At 38.5% G+C, this 21,543-nt stretch overlaps 1 protein-coding gene across 4 annotated transcripts in view; it reads left to right on the top strand.

Annotated features, from left to right (window-relative positions):
• Window positions 1-8,811, top strand: part of SHPRH (SNF2 histone linker PHD RING helicase) — a 102,720-nt gene extending 93,909 nt beyond the window's left edge. For 3 of the 4 annotated variants that reach the window (XM_003403884.4, XM_023550835.2, XM_064291879.1), the window contains 2 exons: window positions 1,699-1,779; window positions 2,879-3,110. In XM_003403884.4, the coding sequence (XP_003403932.1) occupies window positions 1,699-1,779; window positions 2,879-2,975 (178 nt within the window). In that variant the 3' untranslated portion in view covers window positions 2,976-3,110. Of the gene's footprint in view, window positions 1-1,698; window positions 1,780-2,878; window positions 3,111-4,514 lie in introns of those variants that run through there. The other variant, XM_064291874.1, reaches the window with a different exon arrangement.
• Window positions 8,812-21,543: the final 12,732 nt, after the last annotated feature.

Raw genomic sequence — 21,543 nt, 5'->3', positions numbered from 1 at the left:
AGCTGGACAGTGTATAAGGAAGACCGAAGAAGAATTGACACCTTTGAATTATAGTGTTGATGAAGAATATTGAATATACCATGGACTGCCAGAAGACAAAGAAGTGTGTCTTAGAAGACGAATGCCCCTTAGAAGCAAGGATGGTAAGACTTTGTCTCACATCCTTTGGACATGTTATCAGGAGGGACCAGTCCTTGGAGAAGGACATCATGCTTGGTAAAGTAGAGAGTCAGCAAAAAAGAGGAAGATCCTCAACAAGATGGATTGACACAGTGGTTCCAACAATGGGCTCAAGCATAATAATGATTGTGATGATGGTGCAGGACCGGGTAGTGTGTTGTTCTGTTATACGTAGGGTTGATATGAGGTTGGAATGAGTTCATCAGCAGCTAACAACAACAGTTGGATAAAGAAATCTAGAGTTCAGGAGGAAAGTCTGGCCTAGAGATATGCATTTGGAAGTCAACAGCATATAACAGTATTTTAACGTCGTGAGACTGAATGAGATTGCCTAGGGGGTAAGTGTAGATAGAGAAGTGGACCAAGGACTAAACTGTAGAGCTCATCAGAGTTGAAAGGCTTGGGAGAAGAGAAGGAACCGGCAAAGACAATAAGTAAAAATCAAGGAGTGAATTAAGAAAACCATAAGAGAGGGGTGTCCTAGAAGCCAAATAAAGAAACTGACTCAAGGAGGAGGATATGATCAAATGTGTCATGTACCGTTTAAACGTCAAGTAAGATAAATACTGAGAATTGATCATTAGGTTTAGCAGCATGGAGTTCAAAACCAGTTTCTGTGGCATAGTAGAGGCGATGGCCTGATTGGAGTGTGAGAGAGAATGGGATTTTATGTATATGTTTATTTATTAACAGACACTTACATAACAAAGAGAGGTTAAGTAACTTGTCCCAGGTCACACACCTTGTAAAAAGTGGTGGCATGTTTCAAACAGACATTTGGGCTCACAGTCCATGATTTTAACTATAACATACTGCTGTTTTTGTATAGCTGATATGGACAGCTATTTTTTGAGGAATTTTGCTGCAGAGAGGAACAGAGAAAAGAAAGAGTCAGACCAAGAGAGCCTTTTTGTTTGTTTCCATCCACACAGTAGCCAAAGGGATTTCTAAATTCAAAATCAAGTCATGCGCAAAGCCCACTGATGGCTTCCTGTGATAACCGCGTTAAAATCCAAATTCCTGGCCATGTCTTACGAGACCCCACAAGACCTGGCCCCTGCCAACCTCTCCAATCGGATGTCACCCTCTTCCCCTCTTACTATGTGCCTCTGCCACTCTAGTCTTCTTTCTGTCCCTTGGACATTTTAAGCTTGTCTCAAACGTGTTCTATTCCCACAGGCATTGCACTCATTTGCTGTTTCTTCTGCTTGAATGCTTTTCTCACTTCTTTCCCCTTTTCTTAGCAACCTCATTTCCATCATTCATGTCTCCACTCACCTCAGGGTACTCATCTGAACCCAAAACCGTCTTATTTGTGCATGTGTTTGTGGTCTGTCTCCCTCATTAAAACGTTAGTTCACTGAGATCACGTTCTTTGTTATAGTGACCGAACCAGCACCTGGATTAATACCTGCCACGAGTGGGCACAAATTGACTGATGAGTCTAGCATATAATATGTGAAGTCTGTAATTTGTTTGAAGATGTTTGTAAACTTCTAATTGTTATGTGCCTTCTAGACCTACTATTGTACACAGATTCTTAATTAAAGCAACAATAGAAGAAAGAATGCAAGCAATGCTGAAAACTGCTGAGAGGAGGTAGGTGCCGTTTACCTTAAGTAGGTGGAAAAAGTTTTCCTGTTTATGTGAGGATGTGTATGTATTTGGAATGTCTTCACTTAAATGACTACTTGGTCAGTCACAAGATAAAAGCGCAAATACCTTTTAAAAGCAAGGTATGAACATTTTACCTATTCAATTTAATTCTTGTTTCCCAGTTAATGCTCTGGACATGGTAAATTTGACTTAATTAGTGTATTTAAACTATCTTACATGTCTTTGTGCCACTGGATTACTTTTTAAATGAAGTATGTCTATATGCCCAACCTGAAAGTCTTAGGCCGTTATGTGCGAAAACAAAACTTGGATTTCTGTTTCATGCATTGCTCGTTAGTTACATGCAAAGAGGAAGATCAGGCCTTAAAACTAGACTGGTAATTTGGGTCCTAATTCCAAAGACAGAACAGAAATAGACCAGAACAGTAGTAGTTTAACAAACTTTACTTTGGAATCATGGTATGTATGTTAATCCTACTATTTATGATATTAGTATTAGTATTAATTTTTTATATTGTTTCTTTAAAGTCTTTTTAAAAACATAAACCAATGCCTCACTATATCCTTGTGACTCAGTAGGGTTAGAAAATACCCAAGAAAGACATTATTGCCTTCGGAAGGATTGTTTCCACAGAGGTACTTTGCATAGCAGAAAACAACCTGAAAGTGTTTTCTTCCACTGGTAGAAGGAAAGAGGCTACCACGTGAGCTTTTTGTTTCAAATATGAAGGCTTTGTTGTTATTTACATATGTAACAGACCTCAGTGATTTTGAAGATCCGTTGAAAATTTCTTATAAAGTGAGAGCGTTAATAGCAGTTGGCAGGAGTTTTCTTTCTCTGTTTTATTAATAATGCAGAAAAAAAAAGTTATGACCAGGCCTGCAAATAACGTATAGAAGTGTTCACTAATGTTGGTAAAATGTAATAATGGTCTTATCACCTCCTTTCTTCTGGGAATGTCTTGTGGTCTAGTTACAAAAGCTTAGGAACAAAAAAGTGTCCAGACTTACATTACTACAAACATATTAATTTTTTCCTGGGGGTTTCTTTCTGACGCTGGGCACTTGGAAAACCCTGCAGTCACACAAGCTCGTCAGCGAAGCGCTCAGAGGCCTCCGTGTTGACTGTGGCTGATCTGGCAGACCTGTTTACCAAAGAAGCCGAAGACGTTGAGTGAAGTACACTTGAGTCAATCCAGATGCCAGTATATTCATAAACTTTCACAGCTTGTAGAGCAAAGTTATACATTAAAAAAAAAAATTCCAGTAGATGTCAATAAACACTGTCATGATTTTTTTTCTCTTTCTGATTATACAGTGTCCTAGTAGTTCTTGAGTCTTTTTCAATATATAGTTTCCAAAAGATCTTCAAGGTTTTTAATTTTTCACTTCTGATAAGACGTTTATTTTTGTTCCAGAGAATACCTATATCTGATGAGGTAAGGGAATGAAGAGAGGTAATGTGTACCTTTCGTTTGATAAGATCCGTCTTATAAAGAGTCAGAAAAAGAAAGTAAACTAATCTAGTTTTCTATGTCCTGGTATATAGGCCCATTTTAGGAAGGGCCTTCACTGTCTTCAGAACGTAATTCACCAACATCTTGTATGTTTGAAGTAGATGGTGAATTATATTAACTCTTAGTTATTTGAGTAGGTTTAGACTATAACTCCATGAATAGTAACTTCACAGTAATACAACTCCTAACAGTAACGTCATGTTAGGCAAGTATTTCTTTTCTCTGTATCTTACTACTAAAAATCAAAATGTTGGAAACTTTTCATATTTTCATTCTATGTTAAGTGATACCAGTGTAAGCCGTTAATTCTAAATAGCATTTTTAAGTGTGTTGGCATTTTAAGTGTAATTTCACCTTAAAATTATCTAAACTATCTCTACTTTTAATTTTTCTTATTGTTAAGTTTTTGACATGTTATGAGATTGATATATCTGTAAATAATGCAAATTTTTATGATTTATGGTCTTGTCATTATAACATGGAAATATGGCAGGGTTTTTTATTATTATTATACTGGTGTCTTGGATTCTTTTCCTTTCCCATGTTCATGTGTAACTATACTTTTTAACCACTTGTATTTAAATTTATGATAGGGTTTATTTTATTCCAGGTGTACTTCCCTTAGGGACTAGTATTTGATCTTTAGAACAAGAGAATGTCATGGTCACATAAGCAAATAATTGCAGGTGATAATAACAGAGTGTTTCTTCTTCTATGAAGAATTAATGGACTTTGAAATCACTAAATAAAGAGCAGCTCGTTATATCTTAGCCATTTAATGTGATCCAAATGTCCTTTTTGTTGTTGTTTTCTTTGAGCCTTCAGAGTTTTAATTGACTCTCAGGACTCATTAGCTTCTACTTAGCTGCCCAGAAAACTGTAATAGAAATATGCCCTGGATCATATTTGTCTGAAAGCTTTTGGTGCTTAGTAAAGGTGCATTTTCTTATTCTAGGTTTATAAAAAAAAAAAAAAAAAAATAGGGGGACATAATTCAGCTGAAGAAAACACACACTTGTTTTTGGTGCTTATTCTTCAGTTGAAGGGAGATATGCATTCGTTCTTTTATATGAAATTGAACATAACTATTATTTTTGTAGCTCTTTACATATTATAAAGAGCTTTCCTGTACATTTACGTGTTTAATTTTTCCCAAAGTCCTGTGAAGTTGATATAATTAGTATCATTCCTCTTTTACAGATAAAGAAACTAAGGTTAAGAAGTAGTGAGAAACTTTCAAGTAAACAGTGGAGCCCAGGTCCCCTGACTCCAAATCTAATGTTGCTTTACTAAATCATATGTTATGATTAAGAAGGCCCATGGTTGTAATTTAATGATGAGATGATTTAAGCATTTTTTATGTTTTGTTTCCTAATATTCCTTTCTAAACTAAAATTTTAGGGAAAACTATTTGATATGCTTGAATTTTTATTAAAAAAAGAAAATATAAACATACTTACCTGTATTAGAGGAAAAACTCTTATTTATTTCTGTAAGATATCAATTAAATAAATATTTTAGTGGAAATTGAAATTTGGGGGTTTATTTAATTTCTGAGCCATAGAACATATGGCTTTCTCTTATTGTGTCTCAACAGATGTTAAAATTGCTTATACTACAGAATCCTTTATTTTATTACATCTGTTATTTCTTCAATACAGTTGTGACATTTCCTCCAAACAATTGTCAAAACAAAGACAGATCTAATCCTCACAGCTTCTTGGCTACAAACAAAGGACTATTTTGTTTCCTTCCCCATCATTTTAGATTATCAGAAATACTACCATTCTTAGAAATAGTTGCTCACTAACATAAATGCATGCTGTACTAATCAACCAGTCAGGAAAAATGAAAAGAGATGGCCCCAGGCCTTAGAAGAGCTTCAGTGTGTTTGGACCTGGGAACCATTCTCTGTTAAATGACAGATAAGCTTAATAGGACTGAAAAGATTATTTATATAGAACGTAAAATACGTATATCTGACTCCAAACCCATTTAGCTTTACTATATTTATTGGAGCTTTAACTTTTTTCTTTGTATGTGGTCACCCAAAAGATCCATGTGTTTCGTTTAGGGATTGACCCCTTTCAGATCACTTTAATAACAACCAGCTAAAAATTCTTAACATGATCATTCAACATATAATTACAAATAATTATCAAACCTAACTAATGGTCAGAATATTTAGGAATTGCATTTAGCAGTGCAAGATTAATCATCAACTCAGGTTACCCTTACAGATGAACAAAGGAAGAAATGATGTCTTCTAAATCTTCTTCTGCCCTCTTTTAGTAGTTCTCCCAAGATTTCATGTGCTTGAGTTTCTTATGGTTATAAAACTACAAGACAGCCTTTCAGAAATACAGAAATCATCTGTACTAAATGACCTCAAGCTTAGTTAAACTGAATAAAAGCTATCTTTCAACTCTTCTAGAATTTAGCTAAACAAAACTCCACAATAATATGCCATTTGTAATTTTTAACTGATAGATATAACAATATAAAAATGAAATGTCATCGAAACAGCACAGTACAAGCAATGCATTTTTAACCCTGCCTACTCTGATAAATCTAATCTTCAATAATATTTCTTCACAGTAGAATCAGTTAGCACAGTATTTCTCTGTTTTCTGGAATCTCCACGTACCTCTGTTGCAGTGATACTCACATGAATGCGTGTCATATGTAAGGATTGAATATGAGCCGCCTGCAAGCCTTCCTTCAGCTAAAGGCTATGAGAGTAATTGGTAACCCTAAGGGGAACTCAAGTGTCACAGTAGGTGTGTGGTGTTATCTCTGAGTTGTAGAACCAAAAAAAACCCCATTGCTGTCGAGTCAATTCCAACTCATAGCGACCCTATAGGACAGAGTAGAACTGCCCCGTAGGGCTTCGAAGGAGCGCCTGGTGGATTTGGACAGCCGACCTTTTGGTTAGGGGTCATAGCTCTTAACCATTACACTACCCTGCCAGGGTTTCCAAGTTATAGAACAGGTAGTATCAAGTCCAAAAAGTAGCATTAAGAACTGAATCAGTGAACTTGGCACGGACCAAAGTTGCTGTCTCCTGTCTCTTCCCACCTTCAGGCAGCCATTCAGGGCATGCATGTCTTATATTTGAAGAGTGGAGATCCCACACCATGACTTGGTATCCTCTTCCATTGTTGAATAGTAGTTAGTCTTAAGATGTTTTTTGTTATATGAAACCAAATCCTCCTGCTGTCGCTTGTACTTTTTTCTCTGCAAAATGGAAATAAATTTAAATAATCTCCATTATCTGTATAATGATCCTTTGTACCGGTGACTACTGTTAATAAGTTGTCCGGTAACTTTCTCCTTTTCTGCCTATCAAATAATCCATCCCTTCAGCCTTTTCTCAAAGGTCTTCCTCTCCAAACCCCATCATTATCTTTGTCTCTGTAGTAAACCTGTTGTTAATATTCTGCACCCCTTATAACACCTATTAGAGGAAAATGTCCAAGGATACACTTTCAGTACATGGAACCGTTCCAGACCTGTTACTTGTATGCCGCGACAGTTCTCATCATTAGCGTATATCCCTTCCGGTGCCTTAAGGAGAAAACATTTGTCCCCAAATTTCCTTAGAAATTTAGTTTCTTCTCACTTTATCAGTAATTTATTTAGAATACATCTGCTGAAATTACCTAGGTTTATTTTCTTTCAAGACCATTTAGTGTATATTTACTACATCGCTAATTTTGTACTCAAACCTGTAAGGCCCCTGCATACCCTTTCTGTTCTCCTGGCTTTCTATAATCAAACCAGTGCTAATCCAGTTCTGTTTCTAGACCCTGCCTAAAAATTTCCATTAACTTGGATGAGAACATTATTACCTGTTGATAATATTGAATATATTTTCCTTCGAACTTCACAGACTGACGTCTTCCTTGGTAAATGCAAATCTGTGTTTTAAAAGGGAATGTATTTTAGAATCTGCTCTTGCTTTATTGCATCAGAATGTTTCTAAAAATGATTTAGCTATTAAACTATTAAAGCATCCACATAGAATGTTCTGTTCACTTAAAACTTCATCAGTGCTTTTCACTTTTTAAAGTCGTATTTGATAATCAGGTTTCTGCTTGTATTTTTTGTTTTTGTTGTTGGGTACCGTCGAGTTGATTTTCAACTCATAACGACCCCATGTAACAGAGTAGAACTGCCCTGTAGGGTTTTCTAGGCTGTAATCTTTACAAAAGCAGATTGCCAGATCTTTCTCCCACAGAGCTACTGGGTGAGTTTGAACCCCCAATCTATGGGTTAGCAGCCGAGGGCTTAACGGTTGTGCCACCAGGGCTCCTTGCTTGTATTCTACAGATGGCCTTTTCTACTCTGCTCCCACGTTCAGCTGATCAGAGGTTTGGCCACTGGCGTGACATGGCACAAATAAACACTTTACAGAGCACTTCTGTCTTCTTAAGGTCTTAACAGTGACTCACTTTAGCAGACATCTAATGTATACAGTGATTTGTTTTTGAGGGGTGATCATTTCTATCTAGTTTTTCTCTGTGCATTCAGCAAAGCATTAGGAAGCTTTCTCAGTAATGACTCTGGCCTTTCTAACATTCTGGTAGAGATTTTTACTGAGTAAACTGTTGTTAGCTGCTGTCGCGTCAACCCCTGACTCATGGCAACGCCGTGCACAGCAGAACTAAACGCTGCCCAGCTCTGCACTAACCCTGTGATTTATTGCAGATCAAACTGGTTGTGATCCATCATGTTTTCACTGACTGATTTTCAAAAGTAGATGGTCTGGCCTTCCTTCCTTCCTGAAAGGTTTAGATTTAGAGGCAGCAAAGCATAAATAAGGAAAGACTATTTCATTTTAATTTCTATAATATGAATTCTAGGGATATGTTCATCACTTCTCCTAGGAAAGGTAACTGCAGGCTAAAAGATGAGAGACTAGAATGTTTATTTTTGTCTTATTCACTCAGGTTATGTGCAAAATGTAGTCAATGACTAGCGAAGCTAAAGCACAAATAAAGCAACGAGAGAAAAGTACCATAAATGTTTGTGTTCAGATGGGCGTGTTGTTAGTTGTCAAGTCAATTCCAACTCACAGTGACCCCATGTGACAGTAGAACTGCCCCTTAGAGTTTCCTAGGCTGTAATCTCCACAGAAGCAGATCACTAGGTCTTTCTCCCATGGAGCCACTGGGTGAGTTCAAACCACCAACCTTTTGGTTAGCAGCCAAGCACTTAACCGTGGTGCCACCAGGCCTTACTACAGTAAAATTTGAGGAGTCCATGACAACCCAAATTATTAGTAAAATGAGTGTTTTTTATTCCAACTTCAAATATAGGCATATAAAGTCCAATTGTTTGCCTCTAGCAAGCCAGGTAAGTACTAATTAAACACAAAGAAGGTTTGAAGAGAAATCCTTAATCTTTCCCTTCTGCCTGTCTCCTCTGTCAAGTAGAAACAGTAGTACTGGGATGGTTCCCATATGTAATTCTCTAGAGAGATTTTATCAAAACTAACCACCAAAAGCCTTCATAAAGTGGGAAACTCACTTATCCTCTCTCCACCCCACTCCTCCCCACCCACCCACCCCAGCCCAGTAACTCAAAGCCTAATATCTTGTTCCAGAACAGAAATTAAATTTTGGCAAAATTTAATTTCACCAAATTAAACAGCTGCAACGTTTCAGAATTCAGTTGGTACACAAATAAATGCAGTAATCAAGACACTGTGTTACTGGCATAAGGATGGACATACTGTTCAAAGGAATAAGAGTTCAGATCCAGAAATAAACCTAAATATGGTCAATTGATTTTTGATGAGAGTGCCAGGACAATTCAATGGAGAAAGAATAATCTTTTCAACAAATGGTGTTGGGACAACTGGGTAGCCACATGCAAAAGCATAAATTTGGACACCTTCCGTACACCATACACAAAAATTAACTAAAATGAACCATAAACCTAAATGTGAGAGTTAAAACTATAAACTTCTTAGAATGTAACAGGAGTAAATCTCTGTGACCTTGGATTAACCAATAGTTTCTTAGGACACCAAATACATAACTGACAAGAAAAAAATAGGTAAGTTGGACTACATCAAAATTAAAACCTTTTGTACTGAAAATGATGCCATAAAAAAAGAAGTGAAAAGACAGCCCACATAATGTGAGAAAATATTTGTAATTCACATATCTGATAAAGGACTTGTAAATACGTAAAGCACTCCTACAATTCAATAGAAGAAAAACAAAATAATCCAATTAAAAAATGGGCAATTGATTTGAATAGACAGTTCTCTAAAGAAGGTACACAAACGGCCAATAAGGGCATGAAAAGATGTTCAATTCCATTGGTCATTCCTCCCAAAGCCAAACCCACTCCCATCAAGTTGATTCCGACTCATCAAAACCACAATGAAATACCACTTTACACCCAGTAGGATGGCTATTATCAAAAAGGGAAACAACAGCAAGTGTTGGCAAGGATTAGAAAATTAAAGCCACCATCCCTTACTTACTGGTGGGAATGTAAAACAGTACAGCCACTTTGAAAAATGATCAGTTTCTTAAAATTTTAAATATACACCTGCTAGCTATTTCACTCAAGTATTTAGTTAAAAAAAAAATTCACACAAAGACTTGACATGAGTATTTTGGCAGTTCCTCAAATTGTTAGACATAGAGTTACCATATGACCAAGCAACTCCACTCCTAGATGTATAAAAAAAAAAAGATGTATAACCAAGAGAAATGAAAACATCTGTTCACATAAAAACATGTACACAAATGTTCATAAAAGCATTATTCATAAGTGGGAGTGAATAATACTTCCAGAGATGGCAACAATCCAAATGTCCATCAAATAATAAAGAGATTTTTTTAAAAAGAGAGGAAGACCCTCAGTGGCCACAACAACGGGCTCAAGCATAACAAGGATCATGAGGATAGCGCAGGACCGGGCATTGTTTCATTCTGTTGTACATAGGGTCACTATGAGTTGGAACCGACTCGATAGCACCTAACAACAGCAAACAAAATGTATATCCATACAGTGAAATATTCAGCCATAAAAAGGAATGAAGTACCGATACATGCTGCGATATAGATGAACCTTGAACATTTTGCTAAGTGAGAGAAGCTAGACACAAAAGACTATATATTGTATGATTCCACTTAGATGAAATGTCCAGAATCAGCAAAGAATAGTGGTTGTCTAGGTTGGGAAATATGAAGTGACGTCAATAGGCATGAAGTTTCTCTTTGGGATAATAAAAATGTTATAAACTTAGATTGTAGTAATGTTTGCACAACTCTGTGAATATACTAAAAACCATTGAATTGTATGGTATGTGTATTGTATGAAGATTTTTTTTTATTTTAATATAGCATGTAGGTTTTTTTTTTTTCAATCAGCATTCAAAAGCTTTGACAGAGTATTGTAGATTAAAGTGAGACATATGGTCTTCAAAATATAAGTCACACATTGTATAGAACATTGTATTCAGGACCTATGCATCTCAGTATTAGCGGGCAGCCACAGTTAAAATGTAACAACTGGAATTGCTGGCTGTAATTGACAATCACTGGATAGATTACTACGGGACTGGAATGACTAAGGAGGCCCTGAGTAATGCAAAAGGTTAATGTGCTCACCCACAGATGGCACAGAAGGAAGGCCTGCTAATCTACTTTGATAAAATCAGCCATTCAAAACACTAGGGAGCACAGTTTAACACTGACACACAGGGGGTTGCCATGAATTGGAATTCATCCCATGGTAACTGATTTGTATGATAAATTTCTGAGATGTGAAACAAAGGTAACTATTATCCTTTAGTAACCTCTTGTTAACTCTTATGATATTCTTAAAGCTCAATTCTAATAAATTTTTTCAACTCAAGTAATGACTATAAAACATGCAACCTCAAAATAATGTGTTCTTCATGTCCTAGGAATACAGCATTACAGTACCAGCCATTTCTTGGTATTAAAGTATTAAGTCGGACAACTTGAACACTGTTGTTAGGTGCCATTGAGACAGTTCCCACTCACAGTTATCCCACGTACAACAGAACAGGTGCTGTTGAGACAGTTCCCACTCATAGTGACCCCACGTACAACAGAACGAAATACAGCCCAGTCCTGTGCCATGCTCACAATTGTTGAGCCCATTGTTGTGGCATTTGTGTCAGCCCACCTCATTGAGGGTCTTCCTTTTTTTGCTGACCCTCTGCTTTACCAAGTACGATGTCCTTCTCCAGGGACTGATCCCTCCTGATAACATATCCAAAATATCTGAGACAAAGTCTTGACATCCTTGCTTCCAATGAGCATTCTGGCCGCACTTCTTCTAAGACAGATTTGTTCCTTCTGGCAGTCTGTACCAAAAAAAAAAAACATTGCCATTAAGTCGATTCCGACACATATCAACCATAGACGACAGGATAGAACTGCCCCATAGGGTTTCCAAGGAGCACGTGGTGGATTTGAACTGCTGACATTTTGGTTGGTAGCCGTGGCTCTTAACCACTACGCCACCAAGTTTTCCTGGCAGTCCATAGTATATTCAATATTCCTCACCAACACTATATTTCAAAGGCTTCGGTTCTTTTCACTATATTTTAAAGGTTTCCATTCTTTACCCTTTCTTATTCATTGTCCAGCTTTTGCATGCGTATGAGGCAATTGAAAACACTATGGCTTGGGTCAGGCGCACCTTAGTCCTCAATGTAATATCTTTGCTTTTTAACACATGAAAGAGGTCTTTTGCATCAGATTAACCAATGCAAAGTATCTTTTGATTTCTTGATTGTGGCATTCCATGGATTTTGTTTGTGGATCCAAGTAAAATGAAGTATTTGACAACTTGAATCTTTTCTCCGTTTATCAGGATGTTGCTTATTGGTCCAGTTGTGAGGATTTTTTTTTTCTTTATGTTAAGGTGTAATACATACTAAAGACTTTAGTCTTTGATCTTCATCAATAAATGCTTCAAATCCTCTTCACTTTCAGCAAGCCAGGTTTTGTCATCTCCATGTCACAGGTTGTTAATGAATCTTCCCCCAATCCTGATGCCCCATTTTTCTTCATATAGTCCCGCTTCTCGGATTATTTGCTCAGCATACAGATTGAATAAGTATGGTGAAAGGATACAACCCTGATGCACACCTTTCCTGACTTTAAACCACGAAGTATCCCCTCATTCTATTCAAATGGCTGCCTCTTGGTCTGCTACAGGTTCCACATGAGCACAATTAAGTGCTCTGGAATTCCCATGCTTCATAATGTTATCCACAATTTGTTATGATCCACACAGTCGAATGCCTTTGCGTAGTCAATAAAACACAGGTAAACATCTTTATGGTATTCTCTGCTTTCAGCCAGGATCCATTTGACATCAGCAATGATATCCTTGGTTCCACGTCCTCTTCTGAATCCAGCAACAATTTCTGGCAGTTCCCTGTCGATATACTGTTGCAGCCGCATTTGAAAGATCTTCAGCAGAATTTTACTTGTGTGTGATATTAATGACATCGTTTGATAATTTCCACATTCTGTTGTATCACCTTTAGAATGGGCACAAATGTAGATCTCTTCCATTCAGTTGACCAGATAGCCGTCTTCCAGATTTCTGGTATAGACAAGTGAGCACTTCCAGAACTGCGTCTGTTTGTTGAAACATCTCAGTTGGTATTCTGTCCGTTCCCGGAGTCTTGTTTTTTCACCAATGCCTTCAGTGCAGCTTGGACTTCTTTCTTCAGTACCATCAGTTCTTGATCATATGCTACCTCCTGAAATGCTTGAACGTTAACCAATTCTTTTTGGTACAGTGGCTGTGAATTCCTTCCATCTTCTTTTGATGCTTCCTGCGCTATTTAGTTTTTTCCCGGTAGAATCCTTCAATATTGCAACTCGAGGCTTGAATTTTTTCTTCAGTTCTTTCTGCTTGAGAAATGCCTAGCATGTTCTTCCCTTTTGGTTTTCCATCTCCAGGTCTTTGCACATTTCATTATAATACTTTGTCTCTTCAAACTGCCCTTTTAAATCTTCTGTTCGGCTCTTTACTTAATCACTTCTTCCATTCGCTTTAGCTACTGGACATTCAAGAGCAAGTTTCAGAGTCTCTTCTGACATCGATTTTGGTCTTTTCTTTTTTTCCTGCCTTTTTAGTAACCTCCTGCTTTCTTCATGTATGATGTCCTTAATGTCATTCTACAGTTCCTTTGAGTTTTGGTCATTAGTGTTTAATGAGTCAAATCTATTCTTGAGATGGTCTCTAAACTCAGGTGGAATATACTGAAGGTCATACTTTGGCTCTTGTGGACTTGTTCTAATTTTCTCCAGCTTCAGCTTAAACTTACATATGAGCAATCGGTGGTCTGTTCCGCAGTCGGCCCCTGATCTTGTTCTGACTAATGTTATCGAACTTAATCATGCAACCAGTTGACAATATAACAAACACTATGACACACAGTAAGTGCTAAGAAGATGCTTGAATTATGTTATGAACAATATATTAGTCATCTAATTCTGAATAACAAATCACCCCAAGATATAAATAATAGTAGTTTATTTTCTATCTCTCATGATTTCTGTGGGTCAGGAATTTGGCATCGACGGGCTGGGGCAGTTCAGGCCTGAGACCTCATGAGGCTGGTCTTCTGTGAGCTGTGAATGCAGTCTTCTGAAGTCTTGACTGGTACATTCTCTGTATTTTATTTTTTGGCTTGTGTTTACAGTTCTCATAAAATAAATACAAGGGACATTATGATTTAGGAAAGGTCCCTGGGTGGCACCAACAGTTTGTAATTTGCTACTAACATTGGCAGTTCAAACCCATCCAGAAAGGCCTGGCTATCTGCAGTTCTACTGTGTAACGCATGGGGTCGCCATGAGTCAGGATTGACTGAATGGCAATGGGGAAGGGTTTAAAACAGGCTATTCTGATACAAAATCTGTAACTTTCTTCTAAAATTAACTCTGATATTCTAGATGTTGATGTCTTTCCCAAAATATCACTAGAAGAGTGATTTTTTTATAGCAGACTCTTTTTTTATAATGTAATGATCCTGACTGCCTAAGTTGTAACTCCTCCTTCAGCTTCAGATGCAACTTACTGAACAAGGAACTAGAGTGATAAGATATGAAAATCAAGACTCTTCTAAAAAGCTACATTATCTCCCATTTATCCTTTATTTGACTATATTCTGAAGTACAGATAATAGTTTACACATATCATTCTGCCTTAATTTTATACTAATTTAACACCTGATAACCTTTTTACCTTGGCTGAAAACTGGTGATCTTATTAAAACCTCTAATACAAACTAATGTTCAACAACAGTTATTCTACTTTAGATGGCTTATACCTCTTTCTTTCTTTTCCTTTTTTAAGAACAGTTATGGAGACAGAGCAACGTGAATTCAAATCCTGGCTCCTCGATTTACCACCTGTGTGACGTGAAGCAAAGCTTTGTACTTTGAGCTTTGGTCCTTCCTTGTGCATAGAAATGTAGAAAATGATGCCGACAAAGTTATTTTTCTGACTTATGGTGACCCCAAGTGTGTCACAATAGAACTGTGCACCATAGGGTTTTCAGTGGCTGTTTTTTTGAAAGTAGATCATCAGGCCTTTCTCCTGAGGCACCTCTGGGTGGACTCGAGCCTCCAATCTTTAAGTTAGCAGCTAAGTACCTTTTTTTTTTTTTTTTGTACTTTAGATGAAAGTTTACAGAAAAACTAGCTTCTTATTAAACGATTAATACACACATTGTTTTGTGACATTGGTTGCCAACCCTGTGACCTGTCAACACTCTCCCCTTCTCAACCTTAGGTTCCCCTCACCAGCTTTCCTATCCCCTCCTGCCTTCTCGTCCTTGCCTCAGGGCTGGTGTGCCCATTTAGTCTCATCTTGTTTTATGGACCTGTCTAATCTTTGGCTGAAGCGTGACCCTCAGGAGTGACTTCATTACTGAGCTATAAGAGTGTCCAGGGGCCATACTCTCTGGGTTTCGCCAGTCTCTGTCAGACCAGTAAGTCTGGTTTCGTTGTTGTTGTTGTTTGTGTGTGTCTGTGAGTTAGCATTTTGTTCTACATTTTTCTCCAGCTCTGTCCAGGACCCTCTATTGTGATCCCTGTCAGAGCAAGATACTGACAAAGCTTTTCATCTTTGTTTTTATTATTATTTTTTGTTTTGTTTTGTTATTTTACAAGAGTTTTTGTGCAAGGAGGTACAGGAAACTGTGTTAGTTTCCTCTGGCTTCTATAACAAATTACCATAAACTTTGTGGTTTAAAACAATAGAAATTCATTCCCTTACGATTCTGGAGGCCAGAAGTCCAAATTCAGTTTCCCCAGCCCAAAACTAGGCTGTCAGCAGGGGCATGCTCCTTCTGGACTCTCTAGGGGAGAATCCCTTCCTTACCTTTCCCAACTTCCGGTAGCTGCTGGCATTTCTTGGCTTGTGGTCACATCACTACAATCTCTGCCCCTGTGGTCACATTGCCTTCTCCTCGTCTATCTGTGTCAAATCTCCTCCTTCCTTTCTCTTATAAAGATACCTATGACTGCCCTTAGGTCTCACCCAGTGAATCCAGGGTAATCTCCCCACCTCAAGATCCATAACTTAACCACATTTGCAAAGACTCTTATTCTCTGTAAGGTAGCATTACAGATTCCAAGAATTAGGACCTGATATCTTTGGGGGTCGTTACTCAGCCTACTACAGTATCTAATGGAAGGATGAGTTTGGCTGCTCACTCAACAAAGGGAAGTTGCCTTCCTTTGAACCTTGAGTTAGTAATGTTTAGTGAACGAAATGTTTCACGTGTATGTTTATTTTGAGGTCAGGAGGGGATGAAGAATGGAAAAGTGAAACTAAGAATTTCCGGGACTATTAAAAGTCACAGGATAATCCTTTAGTGACCTCAATTTTGAGTTTTACGGTCCTGTTTTAAAGTTCCAGGTCTTATGTTTTGGAACTGAAATAAGTATTTTGAGTGTAAAACGTAGAGCACAGACCCAGCAACAAGTGTTGGCCATCTTTAAGTGTTTTCACAAATCTTTGTATTCACTGGAAGATTTTGTATGCCAGAAATTCTTCTGCCTTCCCCCTCCCTGTTTACCCTCCCACCTCAGTCGGCAACGGCAAAGGCGAGGAATGATGATGAGTAACCGTGTGTTAGAATGTGTGTGGAGAAAACACTTTTAACCTCTCAATCCCTGGTGACAAGGGGCTCGGGAAGGAAGAGGAAACTAACTCTCAGAGCCTTCTTTAACCGTTCTCTTCCACAGGTGGCCTCTTCACAAGAATCGGAAACCACTGCTTATATCCATGCCCCCATTTGCGCCTCACCTGAGTTCTGCAGCTTTGGCTCTTTGAATGCTACCTAAAATGCCTACCTATTTTCAATAGAGGTCAGAGATTGCTGGCTCTTTTGCTGCCAATAACGTCTGAAAATAATAACAGTGCCTCATATGAGTCTATTGTTGGGTGGTGTTTAGTCAATTCCGACTCCTTGCAATCCCATGTGACAAAGTAGAACTGCACTATAGGGTTTTCTAAACTGTAATCTCAATGGGAGCAGATCACCAGGTCTTTTCTTCCACAGAGCCACTGGGCGGATTTGAACCACCAACCTTTCGGTTAGCAGCCGAGCACTTAACCACTGCACCACCACGGCTCCTCCAGTGGTAGTATTTTATAATAAAGAGCACTTTGATGTGCAAGTTCTCTTTCCCAGGTACCAAGAATACAAAAATGGATAAAATTATAACTCATTTAACCCCAAAAACTCAGTGAGGAAAGTGAAGGTGGCACCATTATCCCCATTGAGGAAGGCGAGTGTTAAAATCTAATTTGCAGAAAAAGATAAAATCATGACTCTCTTACATATATAAAAATGAACATAAGTTAAAGATTTTGTTTAACTCCTTCATTGAGGACCAAGCTGATGTTGTGGCTGGTTCAAAGATGACAAGAAACACAAGTTTATACGGAGTTAAGGAATGTTGAAATGAATTGCAAGTGGGGGAAATCTCCTCCTCCCCGCCCTTCCCTTAGGAGAAAGGAGAGGACCCAGGTGCTGAAATAAATTAAGCGCTCAGCTGCTAACTGAAAGGTCAGGTGGTTCGAACCCACCAGCTGCTCCTGGGAGAAAGATGTGACAGTCTGCTTCCGTAAAGTTTACAGCCTTGGAAACCCTACAGGGCAATTCTACTTTGTTCGATAGGGTCACTATGAGTTGAAATTGACTTGACAGCAACAGGTTGTGGTTTTTGTTCCTTTGTTTTTTGTTTTTGTTTGTTTTGGTTAGGGGAAGGGAAGTCAATAGAACTTGTATTAAACATGACAAAATTTTAGGTCTACTAGTAACAACCTTGCTTGCTGAATGTGAAGAGGATTTGAAGCACTTACTGATGAAGATCAAAGGCCACAGCCTTCAGTATGGATTATACCTCAACACAAAGGAAACAAAAATATTCACAACTGGACCAATAAGCAACATCATGATAAATGGGAGAAAGATTGAAGTCAAGGATTTCATTTTACTTGGATCCACAATCAACACCCATGGAAGTGGCAGTCAAGAAATCAAAAGACACATTGCATTGGGCAAATCTGTTGCAAAAGACCTCTTTAAAGTGTTAAAAAGCAAAGATGTCACCTTGAAGACTAAGGCACGCCTGACCCAAGCCATGGTGTTTTCATCGCCTCATATGCCTGCAAAAGCTGGGCGATAAATAAGGAAGACTGAAGAAGAATTGATGTCTTTCGATTATGGTATTGGCAAAGAATATTGGGCTGCCAAAAGAACAAAAAAAAAACTGCCTTGGAAGAAGTAAAAGCCGGAATCTCTTTAGAAGTGCGGATGGCAAGACTACATCTCACATACTTTGAACATGTTATTAGCAGGGATCAGTCCCTGGAGAAGGACGTGATGCTTGGTAAAGTAGAGAGTCAGTGAAAAAGAGGAAGACCCTCAACGAGATGGATTGACACAGTGGCTGCAACAGGGGGCTCAAGCATAACAACGATCATTAAGGTGGTGCAGGACCAAGCAGTTTCGTTCTGTTGTACACAGGGTCACTATGAGTCAGAACTGACTCAGCGCACCTAATAACAACAACAGTCAGTTACATACAACATACAGAATAATAAAACAGCCCCCATAGAATCAGAATAAAATATCTAGAGGAAGGGTATACAGACACTGCAAAGGTTTCCTTTTGGAGTACAATTTTTTCTCTACATAAAGCTCAGAGAAAAATATTGACCATACCCAAATAGGGTCTGGATGTAAATCTGAGACTTTCTGACACCAAATTCAGAGTTTGTTCCACTCCACCACATTGTCCCAACTTCTGAGAAAGGTAATGGTGAAATAAAGTTGCCAAAAAGAAATTGCAAAGGAGAGCATAAAAGGCAAAGTGGTTACAGACTCCCTGCCATTCACACTAAGTCCTATTTTGTCTTCAAACACTCATGAAGCAGCCAATTAACCAAGATGAAGCTCCCCAGACGGGGCACAGCTCCGGAAATGAAGCCAGCATTGGAACTTGCTCAAATGCATATTGCTTCCCACTGCAGTTGGAATAACAGCTTGAATTGGAATGAAAAGTAACCATTTGCTTCCAAATCCAACAGGAAGAGCATAAGTGGGGTCAAAGGTGCTATTACTGAACTCAAACAGGAGCTTAAGGCAGGGACCTGGGATGGTCACAACTAAGGGGAAGAAGATAGTTAGCCCAGAATAATATGATTATGGTGTTTTATGAAAATGTGATAGTGTATGCTTCTGAATATTTCAAACTAGAAAAAAATAGAAAGGTACCACACTCTCAAATTGTATGTGAGCATGTGTATGTATTTAACTTTATTTGATGATTTGGACTTAACAAACCAAAAAAATCAAACCAATTGCCGTTGAATCGATTCCGACTCATAGCGACCCTATAGAACAGAGTAGAACTTCCCCATAGAGCTTCCAAGGAGTCCCTGGTGGATTTGAACTACTACCGATCTTTTGGTTAGCAGCCATAGCACTTACCCACTATGCTACCAGGGTTTCCGATTTGAACTTACTGGGCTATAAAAAGAAGGACATAAACAAAAGATAGTGGCATTAACCTGTTTGCCACCACTAATAACCTAAAAAAATGTGGCAACACAAAAAGAAACAAATAATCATTTCAGTGTAGACAGCCCCAGAATCCAGGCTATCATCAAGCCTTCGTCCCTTCATGCTTTCCACTTGGAAAGAATGCTGTGCCTATTTTTCTTTTTTTCTTGCCTTTATTCTCAAAACCTTTCAAATCTTGTTCATAAGCTAAGTAACTTAAAAAAAAACACCATTCCTATCTTTGCACCAGACAGCAAAACATTGTCTCTTTACAAGAGGCTTTGCTGTTGTTGTTTAAAAAAATCTTCCATTTCTTTTTCAGGATCTTTTTCAGTTTAAAGATGTTTGTCATAAATAAAAATAGTGGGGATTTTTCCATAATAAACATCCCTAAGAAATAAATGTGAAGATGTCTAGATTAAGGTCCAAGGCAAAGAAAGGTGGGGAGGAAATAAAGAGCGAGGAGATGAGACTATAGCTGACAGTCCTAAGGGATTTAAGTTAGTCACACAACAGGGAGAGAAGAGGTAATCTAATTGGTCAACAAGATGAAAGAATGAAACAACTAAGACATGCAGAGTGTGTGTGATAGTTCACCTTGCAGATTTTCTGGAATCACTGCATGAGCCAGACACATGTATAACGCACATTATAGTATTCATGTGGCTAGATAATAGATACCCATGACAAAAGATTTTAATAAAAGCTATTTGGCAACAATTTCTCAATAATACATCATGAATAACTGTACTTCTTCAATAACTTGTATCCTGCTGGACCTAGCTGCTGTTCCCTGACAACCAGCCACTTAAAAAAAAAAAACCCCACTGCCATCAAGTTGATTCCAACTCATAGCGACCCTATAAGACAGAGTAGAACTGCCCCATAGGGCTTCCAAGGAGTACCTGGTGGATTTGAACTGCTAGGCTTTTGGCTAACAGCTGTAGCTCTTAACCACTACGCCACTGGGGTTTCCGCCAGCCACTCAGTGAATCATTAACCGCAGCAAAAAGCCACAGCCAGGAGATGCTGCTTGTCAGGGTTACGTTTCTTAAAATACTCTGATCATCTCACTTCTCTACTAAAAAATTTCTACTGGTTCCTCACTGACATTGCAACTGTTCTGAATTCCTTAATGGGACACAGTTTGCCCTTCATGAACTTGCCCAGCTCTGCATGTCCAGTCCCGTCTCCACCACTTTCCCGTAACAAGACTCCAGGCGCACTGAACTCATTATGCCATCCCCTCAACGCTTGCGTGCCTCTGCACTAGCTGTTCCCTTTACCTAGAATGCTCTCCTTCCTCTTCTCAGCCTTCGTAATGACAGGAGCTATTGCTGTGACAACCCCCCACTGTCATTTTCATCCAGGTGGCTTAAAATATTTGTTGCTTACTGAAGAAGCTAGCCAACTCAGGAGGCACAAACAGTCAACATGCTCAGTTAACACACTCAGCTGTTAACCAAAAGGTTGGAAGTTCAAGTTCACCTGGAGGTGCCTTGGAAGAAAGACCTGGTGCTCTATTTCTGAAAAATCAGCCACTGAAAATCCTACGGAGCGCAAGTCTACTCTGATACATGTGGATCACCATAAGTCAGGGACCACTCAATAGCCACTGGTTTATTTGCATTTAATCCACCATCATTCTTCTGGAAATCTGATTTTATGTATGTCTGGATTTTTTGTAGTGGCTAGGCTTGGTTATGTTAAACATGTTATTCTAAAGATTTCTTCCTTGGTTAATTTTAATCAGACACTCTGCATTCATTTATCTTATTTTCAAGCCCCCAAACACAAGTATCACCCCCTCTCAAAAGCCGCCGCTCCTTTGCCTGTGTTTCCATAGATCTTCATTCATACTTTGGTTGTAGCTCTTGCAGCGTGGTATGTAATGCATCCGTTTGCATATCTGGCTCCTTCAGGCTGATGGAGACTGCCATGTTCATTATTGTATCCTCAGCATTAAAGACAGGGGCTGACACATAACTGTTGCTCAACATGTAATACCCTTACCTTCAAACCCCAGTCCAATGGGATGTAACACTACACAGACTTTGCTCTTATTCTCTCATTCTTTCATTCAACCAAAGTTAACTGAGCACCTACTATGTGCCAGGCACTTAAAAT

The sequence above is a fragment of the Loxodonta africana genome, chromosome 1 (genome assembly GCF_030014295.1).
Source record: "Loxodonta africana isolate mLoxAfr1 chromosome 1, mLoxAfr1.hap2, whole genome shotgun sequence".
In the NCBI taxonomy this organism is placed as follows: Eukaryota; Metazoa; Chordata; class Mammalia; order Proboscidea; family Elephantidae; genus Loxodonta; species Loxodonta africana.
The sequence above is the reverse complement of the archived record's forward strand: the minus strand, read 5'-3'. Positions and strand labels throughout refer to the sequence as shown.